We start from the raw sequence: 22,327 nt of genomic DNA on the forward strand, positions 1-22,327 counted from the left end.
AATAAAAACAGGTTATTTATTTCCTCAGTCTGAGAATACATGTACAGTAGTTGTTAAATTTATCTTTTTATATGTTGTACATTTCATTTTGAAGAGTGATATTTTGGAATTTCATGTCTTTGGACATAGTTATCCCTCACCATTATCAAAGGTTTTTTGGATGACTACAGTACTTATCATATTTGAACCTGTTGAATAGTATTTTTGAAGATTTTCAATTGTAAAGGAAAATGAATTTTAGGGAACCTGTTGCTATAAAGATGATTCTTTCTTCTTGTATAGTAGGTGATATCAACCACATTATTTAAATGACAAACAATAATCTTGTATGTCAGTGATATCAACTCCAGCATTGAAATGAAAAGCATTATTTCACAACATTACTGTCCCATAATAAAGTAAATGCTCTTACATATATCAGTTAGTAATTTCCCAATGTAATTTTAGATGAGTCAGCTATAACATATTTATGACTTTATTTCTCTCTCTATTATGATCCACAGATTGCCAATAGAGAAGCAGAGATTGGTAGGTTGCAAGGTCTGTTGGAAGGGGGCCGATCAGTTGCAGCAATCATAGAAGATAACAGATTACAAGCAGCTCATGCTCATCTACATCAGCTTCAACTTCACAATGATATGCTTACTAAGACCAATATACATCTTGAGGGAAAACTTAAAAGTAGGTGTCTTATAAGCTTTTGTATCTGAAATACTATAAGCCCTTTCAACTACTGACTCAAGAGGTTTTACTTAATGCAGAATTTTTTTTGTTTGAATTCTGTGAATTTTAAGGCAGACCATCTTTTGGATTTTTTCATATTAGTACTTTCTACATCATGTTACTAAGGATAACGCTGGAAGAATAATAATATAATTTCAAGATGAATATCGAGTTTCCAAAAAATATTTTTGTACAGTACAGTACGGCATGTTACTTAGCTCTTTTTATTGTAAAATCAAACTTTCAGATATTCTTGGAGACACCCATGAGGCCATGAACCGAGCTGTCAAATTAGCAGATGAAAACACAGACCTTACAAATGAACTGGAGAACATTGAAAAAACAACTCGAATGTTGGAAGAAGACGCTGCAAACACTGCTGAAACACTCACTCAGAGACTAGAGGATGCTAGAGTAAGTTACTATTATAAATTAGTTTGATGAAAGGCTTGAGTTATTTTTCAAGACACTTTTACAGCATGCCTGTAGGATTTATTCTCAAATAGAAGGTGAAAATTCTCACTCAAAAATTTGTTTTGAAATTTGGTTTATGAAATAACAATTTGTCATTTACCACATTAAGATTCTGAAATTGACCGTTATCATTTGATCTTGGTAAAATTTAAAAAATTGTTGGTGATTTTTTATCAGGAAAAATTACTGGCATGCGAAGCAGACCTGGCCGAACAGCATCGCCTTTTCCACTTAATGAGAGATGAGAGAGATAGACTTTACAAGGAGCTTGTTCAGCTCCGCCATAACCATTCAAGACTTTCCCATGACCATACACGACTGGTTACAGAGAGAGTGCCAATGATGGATGAAAACAGGAAAATGGAAGACCTCTTGAAGAAGGGACAAGAAGAAAAGAAAACTCTTGTGGACAAAATCAACCACCTAACAGTGTCTTGTTAGTGACATATTTCCGTTTTCTTTAAAAACATTCTTACAGAAACAATAAAGCATACCAGTTTTGTAATGATATACACTATCATATTATTAAAGTGAATGAACTTGGAGAGAGGATAATTTTTATTGTTTTAAATATATTTCAGTGGAAGAGGCAGAAACGGAAAAGCTGCGCTTATCAGTGGATGGAGAGAGCTTGCGGCAGACTATAAAAGAATTGACAGAGCAGAAGGAAGCGGCAGAACAAGGAAAGGAGTTTTATATTGGTGAGACAGAGAAGCTACAGGCTCAAAACAGAGAATTAGAACAGGAAAGAGATTACTATAAAGAGGAGTCCCATAAGACAACAATGCTGAAGGCAGACATGGAGCAAGAACGTGACTACTATAAGGATCAAACTGGAGAGGTCTGATATGTAATTTTGGTTATTCAGATTTGATCTTAGATAGATAAGATTCCAAAAATGTAATGAATTTGGTTTAGATTACTGTATTGGGGATAATTTATTTGACAAGTCACTATCATAAGTGATGTCTAGGGCTTCTAAAGATAGTGGAAATATGTTCATTAAACTACAGGATCCTTCATTTTTTCATATGCCAGTACAGTTGGCTAAGAACTGACCAACAGAATAGCATATGGCTGCTTAACTTGGAGCCTCTTCACAGTAGATGTAGTCCCCCCCCCCTCAGCAATCACATATTCTTATTTCACAGTGAGTAGACTTTGTTTATGGCACTTTAATGAAGCACAAAAAATACCATATCTTAAGAAGAAACTAAGTTGCACATATGAAGATTATAGTACAAGTAAATAATCCATTAATAAGCCATAAATGGGATCAGTTACAAGTACCTAATCACAGCTGCACTGTGATCTTTACTCTTATGAAGCTGTTATTTGTGAAATTTGTAATTCATATAAAAATATGTAAAATTCAAGATTTTTATATTTAAAAATTCAGACTTCCAATTTTTTGGTTGGAGTGTCCTCCTCCTAAACCTTCCAGTTAGTACAAATCTCTAGTTCGTAGAAAGTGTCAATAAGAGCACCTTAGAGTCAGTGCAGTTCTCACTCATCCGTAACCACCACTTTGAAGGTTTAAGCAGCTGTTCATTACACAGTTATCACCATTACCAGGCATGTAGGCATAATTAGAAATAAGAACCTGTATTTATGGAACAATTTTGTTCCGTTTTTTTAATTACATATTCCCTAAAAGTTGATTTAGCCTTTTAGGTAATGTATCAGTTCCTGTGGTTTAACAAAATGAATGACCTAAATTGAAAATAATTAAACAGAAAACATTAGATTTGAGGATTTCATATTCATTAAACATTGATACTTTACAGCTTTTGAGGGAGAAGCAGGGTATTGAACAGGCAAAGGATTTCATGAGTGATGATGTTAGGAAACTGCAAGCCCAAGTGAAACAACTTCAGTTGGAGAGAAATTACTTCAGTGATCAACTCAGTGAGGTACATATAGAAATACTTCTTTTCTGAATGCAAATCCCCTTGGTATAGTGCAGTATAGATTTCCTTTCAGACACAGTAATTATTGAAGGTATGTATACAGTTTAAAAACTTATGATATGCAGGAGAAGATATGCTAAAGCATAGAGATTTTTGTTCTTTTATTGCTTTTTGACACTTTTCTTGGCTTTGATGCTGATAAGTGTCTTTTATTTTTTTATTGTTTTTCATATGAAGATTGTCATAATACAAAGAACTAGTACATTAATGGGTTTAAATACGGTATGTGCATAAAACCCACCAATATTTCTGCTTATGTTTGTTTTTATTCTGGTCACAGCAGTAAAGTTAAGAAATCAGTGTTTACGTCCATGTTTTTAAGAGCATTATGTATGAGCTGGCCTGACTACATTGGTGATTAGACATACGGTTATGAATAGAGGCAAGAAATTTAAATACCCTGAATGTGCATTAGACATTCTTGGTTTTGATGGGTTCTTGTCAAAATGAATATTCAGATAAGCTATGAAGAGTTCTTTATAGAAAAGGAACATTATTAATAAGAAGGGAATGTGATGTGACAAAGGATTTTGTTTATGATCTGAGATCAGTTGTTTTATAAATTTTTATTTTCTCAGTTGCTTTTTCAATTTTTATCGCAGTTGCTTTATCAGTTGTTGTTGAGCCCATTTTTGGTGTGATGCAGATTCTTGAGGATTGTTACTTAATTTCAGAACTTTTACTTAATCATCATTTGGCAGGTTGAAGCTTGTGTCACATTAGAAATATGTATATTGAAATTTTGAAATTTATTTATAAATGAATATGTAATTTCTTTTGATTTTAGTAAAAAAAACTTATGCTAATTGAAGTGTAAAAATACAGAGAAAAGGAAAATAATTAATGTTAATGAGCAGGTATTTTCTTTTGACAATAACAGCAACTTCATGTAAAAAAAAACAATGAAGGAATACATATGAGTAAGTCTTGAATCTTTTGCATTTAAAGAAAAAATGTATGTCATTATAATAACCCTTAGTGCAACTTGACAAAAATGGTTATCTATTTCTAATACTGTAGGATATTCTAATGATAGGCATCGCCCCTGTTTACTTTGAACCTAAAGATTGACTATTAGATAGCATTAATAATGGTTCCATAATTTGCAGACCCAAGGAGAAAGAGTTAAAGCAGAACGGGAGAGAGAATACTACAGTGACCAAGTTAATCAGTTACTTGATATCCTTAAGACTAAACCATCATCAACGCCCTCATCTCCCCTGCAGATTGGTAAACGTGGTAAACCGCTATCGCCAGTAAGTTATATGAGTCTTAGACCCCACTTTGTAAAGAGATTTTAGGTTGCCAAAAATGTTCTTATGCTTTAGAATGATGAACATCAGTTTGTGGTCCTTTAATAATTAAGTAGTAAGATTCTAAAATCTGTAATACTATTTTGATAATTGATTTGAAGTTACTTGGTAAGATAAAAATGTAATGTCAGCAAATATATTTCTTTCCTCTTCAACATTAATTTAATCCTTTGCAGTATGTTCTAGAAGCATATGTTTAATGTTTTTTGTTGACAATTTTGGCCTAGGGTTTTGCTATTTTGGTATTATGGTACTGATTCTACTTCATGCATGTAGTCATCATAATAGCTTCATTTATATAATGGGGAGACTGATAATATTTTATGTGAATAACTGGTATGTTGCCATGAAATTTAAGGACTTTTGTATTAAAATGATGAACATTCATTTGAAAAATTTGTCAACAAAAGTATTTACATAATATTTATTTTTAAAATTGGAAATGTGTATTTTCTCTTGATAATCAAACATTTTTCTGTTTTTAAAAATTTTTCTTTTTGTATTAACTAGGACACAGAGCTTGCAAGAGTCATCCATGAGCGAGATGTATTAAAGCAAGAGAGAAATTTCTTCAAGATGCAGTTTCAGTCATTGAAGAGTCAACAAGGTACTTTAGTTAATGGGTCTGGTGGATCAGTAGCTTCTGGACCAACTTCAGGACCTGCAGCGGTTGTCCCTGGAGTAGTAAGCCCCCCTAGCACTGGTGTGATTCCTGGAGGGCCTCCTGGTGCAGCTGCCCCCTCTGGTACTCCCCCACCTAGACCACAGTCTGTACCAACAGGAGGTATATGTGAAATTTGTTTTTGTTTTGTTCACATAGTGTGTGTTTAAACTTCGACGGGAGAGATTGTACTTTTCCGCAAATTGTGGTGTGGTTTTATGTGTTCTTTCTAAATTTACGTAAAGTGGAAAAGTGTATTATGTAGAAGAAGGATATTATGTTTTGTTGTGTTTGTATTTAGTTGTGAAAAGTATTGTGTTTGGCTGTTTCATGTATTTAATTGTAAGCATACGTGTAATAGTGCTTAAGTACTGGTCATTGGTTGTTTGTTGGTTCAGTGTAAGTCGAATGTTTGATGTTGGTCAAAGGCTGTCATGAGAGGTAGTCTCTTTACAGCTCCGGTGCAGTGTAGCCGTATCTAGGAAGGACTCGGGAAATTCAGCCATAGTTGTCGTTGCCTTCAAATCCACTTGAGTATTCCTTTTCATCTTAAAGTTCATTTAGGGAGATTTCCTTTAGGAGATATGCATATCTAAATGTAAGGAGAATTTCTTGGAGTGTGCTCTGGATGAGGGTTACGAAGTAGAAATTGTGTTCACGCCAATCCTAATCTCAATTCAGGCTAAGAATATCGAATTCGCCATTTGAACTAACAGTGAGTGTACCATGTATGTCTTGGATAAAATACACAACGCAGTATGGTTTTGATTATGAGTTAGAATAATATAGTTGAAGTAACCTGGGTGTTGTAGCATAAAACTTAGGCTATGATTAGGTTAGTACATTTCAAACCGTTTAGGCTATACGATCACTTTACGACTTGAAATGTTATATTTATTCTGAACGAGTTGGAATAGTATGACAGAAATTTAGAATCCACATTATATTCAGTATTCCTAAAGGTATTTTGTAAGTATCACTATGGTTTACCATTTTTGACCCAGCACAGTATGTCTTTATATTTGTGTACCGGCTTTCAATAATGTAAAAAACAAATTAAAGAATGGCACAACTTTAAATCTAGTAAGTGTATTTGTAATAGGTATAGGAAATTTTTATCTGTAAGATCTTTGTATAATATAATAAGGAATTTGAAAGAGAAAATTTTGTCACGCATTGGCTCAGGTGTGTTTTTTCAATACACACCTGTATTATTGTATATATTATTAAAGTAATAAAAGTGATTTTTTTCTTGCAGCTGTTGATGTGGAAACCATCCGAAGAGAAAGGGACTTCTTTAAGCAGCAAATGGAGTATTTCCGACAACAGTATAATAACCAGTTAACTCGTGCTCCCCCATTAAGTGCTACGAGATCCATGGATCAAGACAGAGGTCCAAGACCTCCACTAACAAGGGTTTGTTGTTTGTTATTATATATTATTGCTCTTGTTCTTTTACCTTGAATTTGCTTTGAAGACATGGCTTTTGTTTTTAGCCTAAAGTACTGCCTACCTCTTTAGGCAGTGATTATACCCTCAACATACCAAAGTCTTGGGGTGTCTGGCATTCTGATAATATATAAAAAAGACCCTGTGGTAAGCCTGTACTTACTGAAGATATGCCACAGTTAATAACTTCTGTACTGTAATTCCATAATTATAGTCTTAACTAAGCCATACTTTTCACTTGTCAGTTAGGGTAAGTGATTTACCTAAAAAATCCATCATATTTATAAAGGTGGCCCAGTAAACAGCCACCACTGTATTGTAGCTAAGTTAAAATCTGATAAGTTGAGGGGTTTTGCTAAGATATATTTTTTGCACTCCCTTCAGCCCCAACTGTATTACTTTCTGTTCGCCTTCCATCCATTCCCTTTGGTTTATTCCTTCCTAGCTGTCCAACTCCTTTAATTACAAATTCCAGGGCACATTCAAGCCCTATGTAATATAACTTTATTGCGCAGTCATTTGTTTTATAACATTGTGGTGTGTTATATATCATTATGCAGGTATAAAACTGTAATGTCATGTTATTGCCCAAAATAACGCCCATGTTTTAAAAAGGGAAAGACGTTTTGATAATGTTCTTACGCCTTGCAGAGTTTTAATTTAGACTGCTCTCCCTAAAGCACATTATTTTTTTCTTCATCATTTATACCACTAATTCTAATTGCTACTTTCATTTGCTTTTTCTTACCCTTATACTTCGTGATATCCCTTATACCTGGTGATATGTGATGATGTCTTGTAGGAGAAACAGAAGATTGCAGGGATGGAGAAATAATATCCCGAGCCATAGGTTGCTTTATTCCGTACAGCAAACAGGTATATACAGAGAGGCTCTGCAAGGCGTGCAATTTGTGCCAAGAGGAGCGGGAAGATATAGACATGTGCATGTGCAGAGTGCAGACATGGTGACTAGCGCGCATGTGTTTGCAACGGACAATATTTATGAAATACATAGAATGCATATACGTGCAGTAGTATATACAGTAATCCACAATACCTTTGTCAACATTAAACACTTGCTTTTGAGTTTCATTGTAGAACTATAGGAATATTTATCTTTAAGGTATTCAACAAAATCTGACATTAGTGGCATATCCCCCAGTTTCTGAGTACTGTAAATTAATTCATTGGCAGCCTGGTCTTTAATTTTCTCATTGTTTGTTGCCCTTTCTTTTGTCTAAGCAGTGTTTTATCTATAAGAATTCTGAGCTTCAGTGACCTTGCTAGTTGTAATGCCATATAACTTGCAACAAACCAGTCCACAAGGACTTTGACCTTTATCCCTGCCCTTATTATTGGATTTCTTTTTTTATTTTCAGTATTGTTACCAGTTTGACCTTTCACTTGTCATCTCTCTCTTATCTGAATTTTTCAGAGGTTTGATCCTAAATTAGCTGTTCTGTGTTGTTATGAATCAGAAAGACGTCTTTGTTTAGAGGCCATGAGACCTTTTGTGGTTTTCTAGTTTTATGACCTATTTTATTGATCCATCATCATTTTTTTTGGAATCACATTGATTCTGCAGAAAGTTGAGATTCATTCCCTTACAAAGTGGATACTGTATTTTAGTTATAGAGGTAAATAGCAACGTCTCAAAAGGATGTTATGATACATTTTACTGATATCAATAAATTTTAGGTGTGCTTGGTAAATGATACAAGCATATTTATGCTGTATATAACTGGTCTTTAGTTGTACCCATGAATACAGTAATGATAAACTGAATGTCATCATGTACAATAAACTGATATACACTATATAAAAAAGATACATCGCTTAGTATTTTAGTGTTGTGAAAGAGTATTTTTACCACTAAGACTAAAGATATGAGAAATGATGACACAGTGTTAGTCATTTTTGTGCTTCACCTATCAACTGCTAGTTATCATTGTTTTTTACTTGTTGGAAACCCATTGTAATTTTTTGCATTTATGATTATTAAACAGACTTTTTTTTGTTCAGACCTCCTCAGAAGCTTCGCCCCGCCTTGAAGGAGATTCACGTGTTATTCAGCAGGAGAGAGACTTCTTCAGACAGCAGTATGAGGCTCTTAAAGCTAGTCTTGCTCAACCTGTAGTTCCTCCAGTAAGTTGAATAGCATGTTACAGTATTTGAAATAATCTAGTCTGTGTAAGTGGTAGTGATTGTTATGTGTATTTCTTATTTCAAATAATGCACATGTTTTTACTCTATTTTTCCCCTTTTAGCATTTGCTTATTTTTTATTAAAGTATTGTGTGATTGATTATACATTTTTATTCGTGTTCTCGCTGTTCAATGCAAGAAAAGGTACATCTCTTGTGATTATCACCATGGTGTATCATTCTCAGTAAGATAACACTTAACCCCACCCTTTTTTATATAAGATTGGTGGATAAATCAATTATGTGAAAAACTACTATGGTGAAGTGATGATAGAAATCTGTGATAATAATTAAGTCTTTCAGATAAATGAGTTTTTCAGCTGCCTAGTGAAAAAATGAGTTTGCTGAGAGAAAGTCATGAGAAGGGTTAGATTTAATATTGTTGGTATATTACAAAAATGCAGCTGAATTCCTGTTTATGTACTGTTATCCATTATTCATTTGAGAAAAGCTGCACAGTGTGTCAGCAATAAATGGTACACATTCAAAGATAGTGTGACAAGTAATAGCTGGGAATTGTTTGTTTAAGAGCCGAAAGTCATTGGGATTATTTTCCATTAGCAACTGTGTTCATTCATATACAAAACTACTGTAATTTTAAGGTGGTACTTTTTATATTAAGATATGTCAGAGAAAAGTGCAAGTTTTGCACAAATTGTTTTGATTACTTACCAGCTAATACAAATAAACTGAAATACTCTATGGCTAATGTTAATGAGGTACAGTATTCTTGAAATGTTTTCAAGTTTTGATGAAATATGCTTGATTTATGTTTACTGTAATGGAAATTGGTAGCTTTGTTTAAAGTTTGAATTACTCTATTCCTAAAATGGAAGTGTTAAAGTTTGAATGATACTGCATGTATTTTAAATGAGGTAATTCTTAATATGCACATTTGCTTACACATGTCTTTGACTAATACTGGTATATTGTTCATAAAACTTTCTAGGGATCTGGAGATGAAGCTGTAGACATTAGCAATGTCCTTCGTGAGAAGGATATGTTGCAGCAGGAAAGAGACTTCTTTAGGAGTCAGTACAACGATCTGTCACGAAAAATGGCTCAGACAGCTGTGGCTACTCCAACAGTGTCTCAAGCAATTGTAAGATTCAGCGTTATGTAGCTTTTAGAGGTTGCTTTAGAGGATTTTTATTTAGTACAGGCTTGCCAGACCAGAATAACATTGACAGGAATAGTTCTTTTGTAAGTTATGAGTCTTATAGATTTATGAGTTTTTTTATAACAAATTTAGGCATTTTGCAAGACTAATACATAAATACTTAGTAACTTTGCTTAATAGACAGTAGTATTGGCAGTGTAATGTGTGACAAGTAAATAGCAGAATAGTGAGTATAAAAATCACTCAGCATGGAATGAAACAGATCTCTCATACCATTCACCACAAATGTATTTAATAGTTGACTATTCAGAAGAAATGTAAATAGTAAATAGGACTGGTGAAACTGTTTTCATTTAGGAACAATGCTATTTTTCTTGTGCTTGTAGCTAAAAATAAGTATAAAAGTAAGTTCTCTGAAATTAGAAACCATTAAATACCACAAGGATCAATAGTTGGTTGCTATTATGGTGTTGAATATTTATAGTTGAGAGGTTTTTGAGGTCGTAATTATTCCTCTATTTGTTCTTCATTGAAGGATAATACCTAAAGTATCCCATGAATTGCACACTATATGGTATGCAGTACAGCACTAATGTTCTTCAGCTTCTTTAACTTTACCTCTTGCTTAAAACAAATCCTCCAGGCCAGACCTGTGAGATTCAGATGTGATTTCAGTTTAGGTGAACTGATATATAATGGTAGACATTTACTTTTTCTATATTTTTATAATTATTGATTGTGCACATCAGGTGACTCTCATTTTCTCTTTATATATTTTTCATGTTTTAGTGTGAATGGTAAATATCTTTTTCATGGTAACCCATTTTGATTACCAATGATTGGTTTTTGTTGTCATAATGTTTAACCTGCTTGACCCATTTACTTACAATTGCAGAGACAAGAAATGGAATCTCTTCTAGCAGAAAAGCGAGGTATGGCCATATCAAAAGCAGACCTGGAAGCGCAGGTTAGTGGTAGTTAAATATGTTGGACAGGTTCTTGCTGTGGTAAGTGTATGTTGTTACTGGTATTCATATCGTAGACTTTTGAATTAAAATATACTGTATGCCAATTTTACCATCCCTTGAGGGAACTGTTATTATGAATAGAAATAAAGCTTTTTTTCCATACTCCTTGGAATAGCAAAATGTCAATTGAGGTGCAAAATTTCAGACCCATTTTATTGTCTTAATACTAAAGGGTATAAAACTGAGCTCTAAGTAGCTTTTTGATTAACAAAGTGAATGTTACAAAAAGAAAGGCAACCTTTATTTAAGGAGGTTCCGTATTAAATGTTCTTTTTTATGAACTTGGTTGCTTGATAGCAGATACATGCTTTATGTGCTCTTCAGAATTCCATTACCTTCTCATCAGTTATCTTTCCTTGCTGGTATTAGTCAGTATTGTTTCAATTTTTGATGTTTAGCTATGAATATTTAATGACATCAATTTTCTTTTAAACAGTTACTGGCTAATTCTCTTTATATACTTCTGCCGAATAATTTATGTATGATACTTCTATCATTTATAGACTGATACTAGTTTTGGACAAACCCATTGTAGCCTTACCAATAGTTGCAATCAAATAGCAGGTTATCAGTTACAGAGTACCTTATGAGACACACTGTGTCCTGTACCAGAGGTTCTTTGCTGTGGCCCTTGAGCCCCAGCTGCATTGCTGTCTGCCTTGTATTTCTCACTCATCCCACGTGGTCTTTTTCATTTTTGCTGTCTAAATTCTTTAGCATTATCTCACTCTATTTTGAGGTCCCATATAGGAAAGAATCCTTTGAGCAAGCCATATTAGAGGAGCAGTGTCACTCAGTGGTTGGGTTAAGCTACACTATGATATTAAAACCAAAAAAGCTAGCTTTCAGCTTGCTGTTGCTACATCTAGATCTGTCATCTGAGTCATTCTTCCACTACTGGGGTAACTTGAAGATGCATATTTATCTTCTCTCCCTTTTGAGAAAGGTTTGGAATGTTAATTATTTGTTGCATAATTTTATTAAATCACTAGCATTAGTAATACTGTATCTCTTTCCAGGTAAAAAATCTGACTGAGAGATTGATAGATGTCGAACAAGAGAAGAAAGCCATTGACAACCATACTAGAGAGCTACATTCTGCTATTGAAAAGTAATTACATTATACTCATTTTTTCAGTCTGATGTGTAGAAAAGATCATTTATGTCTATAATCTTAGGTGTTTACCACACTCTACAATATTGTGTCATGACAAACCCATAAATCATAATGAGCCTTAATTCATAATTTGTTCATGAAACTTACCTGTCAGATATATATACAGCTGTATTTCTCCGAAATCCGACAGAATTTCAAAACTTGCGGCACACGCAGTGTGGCCAGGTGGTTAGTACTCATTCCCGCCGCTGGGTGGCGGGAATCGGGAACCATTCCCATTTTCTATTCAGATTTTCTCTGTCGCCGGTACTGTTAACATCTGTTTACAGTACCTCCGCCTCTGGATTTCGTTAACTTGCATTGTTTTCCACTTGAGTATTCTATTGACTTTTGGTTTTTGACTTTGGCTTGTGGATTGGCATACGCTTTTTGTGGACTGTTTATGATTTTGCTTTTGACTGCTCTTGAATGATGTCTGGTACTAGTTCTGCTAGCTTTCGAGTATGTTGTGTGAGTGAGTGCAAGGTGAGGCTACCGAAGGCTTCGGTAGACCCTCACTCGGTTTGCATGAGGTGTAGGGGGCATGTATGTTTGATCAATGATCGCTGCAAAGAGTGTGAGCCTTTGTCTGATGCGAGCTGGAAATTGTATGATTCCTATGTTCGTAAGTTAGAGCGTGACAGGATCAGGAGGTCTTCCTCCAGGAGTGTGTGTAAGAGTCAGGGTTCTATTTCTTCACCTGATAACCCCAATGTAGACATTGTTGTACCTGTCCCTGTGGTTTTGCCTTCAGGCCCTGAGGTTGTGTCTGCGGGGGGTTTGGCCCTGACGGAGATCATGAACACCATCCGTGCTCTAGAAAACAAAGTGTCTTCGCTTCAAAGTGCTGTGCAGTGTAGTGTTCCCCCTAGTGTCGTGGAGGGGGCGTCAGATCGGCCCCATAATGCTTCTAGGCCTGGACCTCTGTCAGACTCCCAGGACTCAGGGAGAAGGCATGTCGAAAGCCGTAAGAGGGTTACGGGGGCTTCCCACCGATCTGACGTCCCTTCGGCAGTTCCTGTTGTCACTTCCCAGGCTGCCAAGGATCGTGCTTCGGCTCGTATCCTTAAGGACTGCTTTTCGTCCTCCGAGGCGTCCTCCCCTCGTAGGGGTTGGAATTCTCGCAAGGACTCTCGCCCACTGAAGAGGAGCTTTAGAGATGACGCTTCACGTCAGTTTTCTCCGTCTGTGCGGGATTTTGAAGCTTTCCCGCCACAGAAGAGGACACGTACGTCGTCAGAGGAGGACGTTTGCGAGCGCCCCAGTCGCTCTAAGGAGAGAGCTGTTCTTGCTCCTGTGAGGAAGAAGAAGGCGTCCCCTCGCCCCTCTTCTTCCCGTAGGCTCTCCTCTCCTCCTGGATATGAGACCTCTCCTTCCAAGAGTATCTTACGAGATATGCAGCGTCAGTTGGCCTCTCTTCTGGCCGAGAAGGATTCAGAACCACGTCGTCGCAAGGACTTGAGGCTTCCCATTAAGAAGTCCAGGAAGTCCCCGTCTCCTGCTCCTTTTTCTTCGTCTCCATCTCCTGCTTCTTCGCCCTGTCGTCCTCACAGCTCACGAGTTCCTTTTCGTGACTCTCGTCATCATCACGACGCCTCGCAAGCAGCTATCCAGGACTCTTCATTAGCTGCTCGTCAGGACGCTTCTCTCGCTGCTGCACAGGACGTTCGGCAGGACGCTCAGCATGACGCTAGGTTGGGCTCCCGATCGGATGCTCTTCAGGACGCTCGCCAGGACGCTCGCCAGGACGCTCGCCAGGACGCCTCTTTAGTCGCTCGCCGGGACGCTCCAGAGCATTCTGATCCTGCAGGGAAAAGTAGATCCCTCTTCCGTATCGGACCTCAAGGCCTTCGTTCCCCGAAAGCTGTTTGTGATTCTCGTGGTTCGCCCTTTCATGAAGGAGAAGTCTCTGGCGATTCTGAGCCTGCGGGTTTTGATCAACCTTCTGCTTCCTCGTCTTCCGACTACCAGGTGTTAACCGGCCTTCTTAAGGACTTATTCGGCGATAAGTTTAAACCCTCGGCTCCTCTCTCTCCTCCTTCGCAGCTTGCCTCTTCCAAAGCGAGGAGAACGCCGGGGTTTGTGAAGATGACTTCTTCACTGGCTACGAAGAAGGCCTTCAAGAAGGTTAACGCCTGGATGGAGGAACGGAAGGCGCAAGGCAAGACTTCTTTTGCCCTTCCTCCTTCTAAGCTTTGCGGTAAGGCGGGCATGTGGTATGAGACAGGTGAGGACGTCGGTTCTCGTGTTCCTTCTTCGTCTCAAGGAGACTTCGCCAGCCTTGTCGACGCTTCCAGGAGGTCCCTGCTGTCGACTGCTAAGGTTTCGTGGACTATGTCCGAGACCGACCACCATCTGAAGGGACTCTTCCGTTCTATGGAAGTTTTCAACTTCTTAGACTGGTGCTTGGGTGCTTTAGATCTCAAGCTTAGAAGCCCCGACTCGATCAGCCTGGGGGAGCTATCCAGTGTTTTGAATTGCATGGATAAGGCCGTCAGGGATGGCTCTGAGGAACTGGCCTCCCATTTTTGTACAGGTCTTTTGAAGAAGAGAGCCTTGTACTGCAATTTCACCTCCAAGTCAGTTTCGCCGTCACAAAGGGCTGAATTATTGTTTGCCCCTTTGTCGAGCCATCTCTTCCCCCAGCCTTTAATCAAAGATCTTGCTTCCAGTCTTAAGGAGAAGGCAACGCAGGACCTATTGGCCCATTCGTCTAGACGTCCTTCAGTCCCTTCGTCTTGTCTTCGTCGGTTCTTTCCTCCAAGAAGAAACAGCCCTTTCGTGGAGGAGCTTCTTCCTCGAAATCGACTCCACGAGGGAGAGGTTATTCCAGAGGAGCAGCCCCATCGAAGCCCAGGGGCAAAAAGTGATCATCAACTCCTCCAGACACCTGTGGGAGCCAGGCTACTTACATTTGCGGGAGCCTGGAGAGCGAAAGGAGCGGACTCTTGGTCCGTCGAGTTCTAGAGAAAGGCTACAAGATCCCCTTTCTCGATTCACCCACCCTTTGTATCACGTCACCCAAGGATCTGTCGCCCTCCTACCATTGGGAAAAACAACAGATCCTTTTAGATCTTTTGGAGCAGATGCTCGTAAAAAGAGCTGTGGAGCCAGTTCAGGATCTATCCTCTCCAGGGTTCTACAACCGACTGTTCTTAGTCCCGAAACAGTCGGGTGGGTGGAGACCTGTACTGGACGTAAGCAGGCTAAACCGCTTCATTGTCAAAGAGAAGTTCAAGATGGAAACGTCACAATCTGTTCTCGGAGCGCTAAGACCAGGAGATTGGATGGTCTCTCTGGACTTACAAGATGCTTACTTCCACGTCCCCATACATCCTCAGTCAAGACAGTACCTGAGGTTTGTATTGGGGGGAAGAGTCTTCCAATTCCGAGCTCTTTGCTTTGGTCTCAGCACAGCTCCCATGGTATTCACAGTGATCATGAGAAATGTGGCGAGGTGGCTTCACTTGGCGGGGATCCGCGTTTCGCTTTACCTGGACGATTGGCTCATTCGAGCTTCTTCCCAAGCTCAGTGTCTGGAGGACCTAATTTCGACATTGGAGTTGACGGTCCCTGGGACTTCTAGTCAACAAAGAAAAGTCCCATCTGATCCCGACTCAGTCCATCGTCTATCTGGGGATTCAGATGGATTCAGTGGCTTTTCGAGCGTATCCATCCCTAGAACGTCAACAACATTGCTTGGAAAAGTTTCGTCTCTCCTGGGGAAGGAAACATGCTCGGTGAGGGAATGGATGAGTTTGCTGGGGACCATTTCCTCGCTGGAGAAGTTTGTTTCCCTGGGAAGACTTCATCTCAGGCCGCTCCAGTTTTTCCTAGCGGAGAACTGGATGAACAAGGAGGACCTGGAAGAGACCTTGAAGATCTTTCCGTCTGTCAAGACTCACCTGAGGTGGTGGCTCGACCCCTTGTTACTGGCAGGAGGCGTTTCCCACGTCTTCAGAGCCCGACCTAGTGTTGTTTTCCGACGCGTCCAGGGAAGGATGGGGAGCAACACTAGGAGGGGAAGAAGTGTCAGGCACCTGGAGAGGGGAACAGGTGTCCTGGCACATCAATCTCAAAGAATTAGGAGCTATCCATCTAGCCCTCCAATTCTTCGAGGATCGTGTGTCAGGCCGAGTTGTTCAGGTGAATTCCGACAACACCACAGCCTTAGCTTACCTCAAGAAGCAGGGGTACTTTCGCTCCCGTTCCTGTTCAACTTGGCAAAGGAGATCCTGCTTTGGACTCATGCTCGGGGGATCACGATTCTCACAAGGTTCATCGCGGGCGTAGAGAATATCCGTGCGGACCTTCTCAGTCGGCAGCATCAACTTCTGCCGACAGAATGGACCCTTCACGAGGAGGTGTGTCTGGATCTGTGGAAGTTATGGGGACGTCCCTAGTAGACCTCTTTGCGACGTCCAGAACAAAGAGGCTTCCTCTTTATTGCTCCCCTGTCTTAGATCCGGGAGCCTTAGCAGTAGATGCCCTCCTCTGGGACTGGAAAGGCCTAGATCTTTACGCTTTTCCTCCCTTCAAGATCCTGGGAGAAGTGATCAGGAAATTCTCAGCGCCGGAAGGAACAAGGATGACTTTAATAGCCCCCTTTTGGCCAGCAGCGGATTGGTTCACAGAGGTCATGACCTTCCTTGTGGACTTCCCAAGGACACTCCCCTGAGAGTAGATCTTCTCAGGCAGCCCCATTTCCTAAGATTCCACAAAACCTCCCGCTCTGAGTCTAACTGCATTCAGACTATCTCGAAGTTGGCAAGAGCGAGGGGGTTTTCGAGAGCAGTGGCAAAGGCTATCGCCAGTGCCAGACGACCCTCTTCTATTTCAGTCTATCAATCGAAGTGGGCCAATTTTAGGAGATGGTGCAAGAGCAGCGGGATTTCCTCGACCACGACCTCTGTGCCCCAAATAGCGGACTTCCTTCTACATCTCAGGGAGAAAGAAAAACTGGCAGTCTCTACCATTAAAGGCTATAAAAGTATGCTGTCGGCAGTCTTCCGACACAGGGGCCTTGACTTAGCCGACAACAAGGATCTCCACGATCTCTTGAGATCCTTTGAAACTGTTAAGGTTCCTAGGCCCATGACTCCTCCTTGGAACCTAGATGTGGTCCTAAAATTTCTTATGTCAAGTCCTTTTGAACCTATGTCTTCTGCTTCTCTCAAGAACGTGACTAGAAAGGCAATTTTCCTAACCTCTCTGGCGACGCGAAGAGGGTTAGTGAAGTTCAGGCTATTAGCAAGCACATTGGCTTTAGGGGTCCTAATGCCGTTTGCTCCCCTAAGTCCATTTTTTTGCCAAAAATGAAAATCCTTCAAACCCGTGGCCCAAGACGTTTGAAATCAAAGGTTTGACGGAGATTCTTGGACAAGAATCAGAGAGAGTCTTGTGCCCTGTCAGGGCTCTCAAATTCTACTTAGCCAGGACGAAAGAAAGCCGAGGCCCGTCGGACAATCTGTGGTGTTCGGTTAGAAGACCTGACTTACCTATGTCCAAGAATGCTCTGTCATTCTTTTTAAGAAGTACCATCAAAGAGGCTCATTCTTCCTGCCAAGAAGAGGACATGAGGCTTCTTAAAGTGAAAGCTCACGAAGTGAGAGCCATCGCGACTTCGGTGGCTTTCCAGAAGAATATGTCTCTTAACGATCTTCTGGGTACCACCTTCTGGCGGAGTAATTCAGTTTTCGCTTCGCATTACTTACGAGATGTGAAGTCAACTTTTGAGGACTGTTCTTCGCTGGGACCATACGTTTCCGCAGACACAATGTTGGGAGAAGAGGGCAATACTCATCCTATCCTTTAGGGGTTAGGTGGTATTTTTTAATCTTGGTTTTTGTATTCTCGGTTGTTGGGTGGCCACCGATGTGGACGTCCCAATCTTTAGCCTATATTAGGTTCAATGGCTTAGTTAGGCTCGGTCAGGTGGTTGGTTGTTGCTCTTTTCCCTCTCAGTATGGTCATATGATCTAGTCCCATTGTGGTCTCGCCCCCGTGGACAGGTCATCTAGATCTCACCAGCTTTATAGGTCCCTACCTTGCTGGAGAATCTAGTAAAGCAGAAGCAGGCTTGGGTGACAGTAACCTCGAAGTCAGCTATGCTAACAGGTAAGGAACCAAGGCGTCAATCGCCTACATCTATTTGTTTCCTAAATCCTATTCTGTCTCTACCCACCTCCAATGGTGGGATTCAGCTGTATATATATCTGACAGGTAAGTTTCATGAACAAAATGATATTTTAATGATAAAATAAAGTTTGTTCATACTTACCTGGCAGATATATATAATTATAGTGCCCACCCACCTCCCCTCAGGAGACAGTGGCACTAGAAAATCTGAATAGAAAATGGGAATGGTTCCCGATTCCCGCCACCCAGCGGCGGGAATGAGTACTAACCACCTGGCCACACTGCGTGTGCCGCAAGTTTTGAAATTCTGTCGGATTTCGGAGAAATACAGCTGTATATATATCTGCCAGGTAAGTATGAACAAACTTTATTTTATCATTAAAATATCATATTTCAAACTTCCCAAATGTGTAATGTCTTTAGTATTACATACAGAGAAGAAGAATAGCCAGAAAACCTGTTACCAAGTGACTGTATTTGCATATGCACCTTTGACTTGTTTTTAGCAAGGGATTGACACTTTCATTCTTTATTTTGAAGAAAAATTTATCTGAATAAGTCATTGTGTGTACTTTTTTTATTTCATATCGTCATTTTTCCTCCAACCTAGCTCTGCTCAGTTTGTAAGTCATATCTTATTAGTGCATTATGCAATTTGCATTCTTTACTTAGCAAGTTCAGTGAATTGTCTTTTCATTACAATATTAAGTCTCGTACTAGCATTGCTTGCACTAAATACCAGACAAGCTATGCAGTTACTACACTCAAGGATATTATTTCTAGCTTGTTAAATATAGTATAGTTTATTTTGTATCATGTACTTTTAGTGCTCACTTAGTACTATATTTTAACCACTGATTACTCATGTTGTCAGTTATGCTGCATGCTTACTGCTATAACTTATATTTTTACTGCCATTTTCTTTCTGCAAATGTATGTACTTTTTCACATACAGTGGTATGTTTTGATTTTAAATACTGCCACCAATGTGCTGTGCTTAGTGGTACAATGCACATATGGTATAAACATTAATTTTGTTTTATATTTGTGATTTTTCATTGAAATTGCCAAAATTCTTAAAAGAATTTGCCAAGGACCTCTGGGTAAGATTCTGTCCTCTCTTGAAACAGATATTTTCGAATGTGCCAATAGCTGAATGCAATGCTATACTCCCAGTCTCACCTGTAATACTTGTAGCTCTTTTCTGGGTGGCCAATGAGTTCAGCTCAAGAAGAGAAAATGTAACTGGTCCAGGAAAGAAAAACACCTCTACCAGTATCTCTCCCTCATGCACTTCAGAATCTTCTTTCCTGCATTTGGCATTAGAAGCTTCATCCTCTCATATGAAAATTTAAGATTATGAGTCTTTCAAGTGATATGGCCTGCACAGTCTGCCTTCTCGCTGAGTCTTCTGCATAGGACTCTTGTTCTTGTTGTTAATGTCTGCCAGTACAGCTCCTGCCCCTTTTCCATCTTTTCTAGGTAGGTGGCTGGCTTCTTTTCTTTAGTCTGCCCCCACTTCTACTCGTCCACTACTCACAGTTCACTTGTGCTGCCTGTTGTTTCCAGTGATGGGCCTATTACTTCAGCTTTCTCTGTTCCAGTTCCAGTTGGTTTTATATGGTCCTTCTTAGTTTGGGGATAGTCATTCCTGCTTTGGTTGCTCTTATATACCGTTAGGTTGTGCCTTCCCTTCCAGTGTTACTGTTGCATTACCAACTGCCAGGGCTTTTACCAGATTTTCAGTATGAGAGAGGATTTTTGCTTGTTTTGGGTACCATTCAGGAGTGTTTGCAGTGCATGATTGCTTCCTCAATGGACACAGCTGTTTAGCAGCTGCTTCATCTTTTAACCTTGTAGTTCGGGCTGTACCCTTAGCAGGTTTGACTTTTGTTGCAGTACTATCTTGGTTTCTTGTGCCATTGACCAACCAGAGTTCCATTGTCAATAACGCTGCTGAGGGTCATACTGCTGAAGCTGCTATACCCATGTTTTGCATCTGTGAACCATATAGTGTTTGTTTCATATGTATTATCACACATAGTGGTCTGTGCAGGTTCACATCTCTACAATATCATCAATAGTTACAATATCAGCAGTATTGTCCGCTGATTTCCTTTCTGACCATGGTCATGTCCATTCCTGTTGCTGTTTACAGGTATGTTATAAAAGAGACATACATACAAATAAAATTTTTTGAGGCACTGATCCAGGAACTCCTTCAATTTCTATATCATCCAGCCAAGCTGTGGCAGTTTCTGATTGGTCACCTGTCCTCTCTTGAGAAATTAATTCCTCACTGCAGGTTCAGAATTAGATATCTACAGTTGTATATGTTGGAATATCGGTCAGCTGTAACTTTTTAACTATGATTAATGGGCTTGAATAAAAAATTTTTGTTTCATTTTAAAACTTCAATTTTGTATTACAAAGGACAGTATCCCCTAGTGTCAACATTTTTTTTCTTTTCATTTTTATTTGATGTACTTTTGATTATTAAACACTAGTGATAACTCATATTTTCTAAAAGTCTTATTTCCTAGCCATCATATTTGTTTTTTCATCTTTCTTAATCTACTTATCTGCTTCATTCTTTTGCTATTAGACTACAGGATGCTGCAACATCAAAGTTCCCTCCTTCCACTCAAGCTTTCATCATGGAGGTGCGCAAAGCCAGAGATGCTGCTCTTTCTGATGTTGACAAACTAAAGAAGGAAAGAGAAGCCTTAAGAGAGAAACTAAGGGTAAGCTTGTTATCTCTATTGTCTCCATTGAAAGATTTTTTTATAGATGCTGCATATTTTCAAGATGTTTAATTGCCAAGAAACAATTTTCTTTTAAGCTGAGTAGATTTTGATTAAGCAGATGGTAAAATGTTAAATGTTGCTTGACTGTCTGCTTCATTATGAGTCACTTTTTCAAAACAGGATGCTACTTCTCATCAAATGAGAGAAAAAGCTACGTATGATGAGGAGGCATCTAATTTACGACTGCAGAATGAAGAGGGAAGGAGAATGGCAACAGATTTACAGCAACGATTACAGAGTGAAAGTATATTGATAGCCTCATTACAAGATCAAGTGCAAAGCTTACAAGAAGCATTACAATTAGCTCATGGAGAACTTGGATTACAAGGAAAACAATCTGATGACATTAAGTAAGTTTAATTAAGCCTTGTACAGGTACCTGCCTTCTTTACTTATCGTAAGTTGTTGTACAGTACCATGATTTTGTTGGTTATGGAACCTGAGATAATAAATTATTGACTTTTGTGGTGTTATGGTGAGAAATTGAGATGTAGCACATAATATTTTGTTGCTCTTTCAAGGTTTGTTATTTCCTCGGAATTTGTAAGTGGAAATCTGGGAATTTTGAACCTGGTCTATAGATTTCATTGTTTGTGAAATACATATCTTTATAGGTAAAAGAATTTTTGACCACATTTATGCTTACTCTCATTTTGTAAAGTCTGTTTGTCAAGCCTTAAGTCTAAAGGAAAGGAAATGGATGGTGAACCTCTATGAGAGCATAAGTTTAAAAAAAAATTTGAGAATGGAGCCATATTTTGAAATCACTAAGAAAACATTTAAAAGAAAAAGCAGATCTAGAGTTGATAAGATAAGTGGCTAGCAAAAAAATAGCGAGTATATACATACTGATTTAAATGGAAATCTGTATTGGGAAAGTGAGGACCCAGTTATGTTCTCATTATAATGCAGTTAAAACTGTTTGAAAGGCCTCATGACACTTGAGGTTTTTTGAGAGGAATTATAGCAAATTATATGTGGCAAAAGAGATGGAGATCTCAAGATTGAGATGGTTTAAGCATGAGATGAGGGATGAAGATAGTTGGTCAAAAAGTAATAGATATAGAATTAATAGGACAAAGACCTAGTCCCAGGAAATCATAGAAAAGAGGATATATGGTGACTTAAACATGATTGGGATTCAGGTAGAAAGAGCACAGAACATTCAAACCCATAAAGGGAAAACTGACATACAGTTTTTTGCTCAGGTCTGGTCTAGTAAAATAGAGTGATAAGCCCATTAGAAGAACTTCCGTTAAATCCTGAGGTACCTAGAAGATTATTA

The 22,327-nt window shown here is 38.8% G+C and overlaps 1 protein-coding gene across 5 annotated transcripts in view; it reads left to right on the top strand.

Moving 5' to 3' along the window:
- LOC136828815 (centrosomal protein of 135 kDa-like) overlaps positions 1-22,327 on the top strand; it is a 317,906-nt gene that overhangs the window by 167,348 nt on the left and 128,231 nt on the right. For all 5 annotated transcript variants that reach the window (XM_067087050.1, XM_067087047.1, XM_067087051.1 and 2 more), the window contains 14 exons: positions 504-681; positions 971-1,137; positions 1,375-1,633; positions 1,779-2,038; positions 2,985-3,110; positions 4,277-4,423; positions 4,991-5,264; positions 6,400-6,557; positions 8,613-8,735; positions 9,743-9,895; positions 10,809-10,880; positions 11,961-12,052; positions 20,841-20,979; positions 21,163-21,392. In XM_067087050.1, the coding sequence (XP_066943151.1) occupies positions 504-681; positions 971-1,137; positions 1,375-1,633; positions 1,779-2,038; positions 2,985-3,110; positions 4,277-4,423; positions 4,991-5,264; positions 6,400-6,557; positions 8,613-8,735; positions 9,743-9,895; positions 10,809-10,880; positions 11,961-12,052; positions 20,841-20,979; positions 21,163-21,392 (2,378 nt within the window). The remainder of the gene's footprint in view (positions 1-503; positions 682-970; positions 1,138-1,374; positions 1,634-1,778; positions 2,039-2,984; positions 3,111-4,276; positions 4,424-4,990; positions 5,265-6,399; positions 6,558-8,612; positions 8,736-9,742; positions 9,896-10,808; positions 10,881-11,960; positions 12,053-20,840; positions 20,980-21,162; positions 21,393-22,327) is intronic.

The sequence above is a fragment of the Macrobrachium rosenbergii genome, chromosome 43 (assembly GCF_040412425.1).
Source record: "Macrobrachium rosenbergii isolate ZJJX-2024 chromosome 43, ASM4041242v1, whole genome shotgun sequence".
NCBI lineage: Eukaryota > Metazoa > Arthropoda > Malacostraca > Decapoda > Palaemonidae > Macrobrachium > Macrobrachium rosenbergii.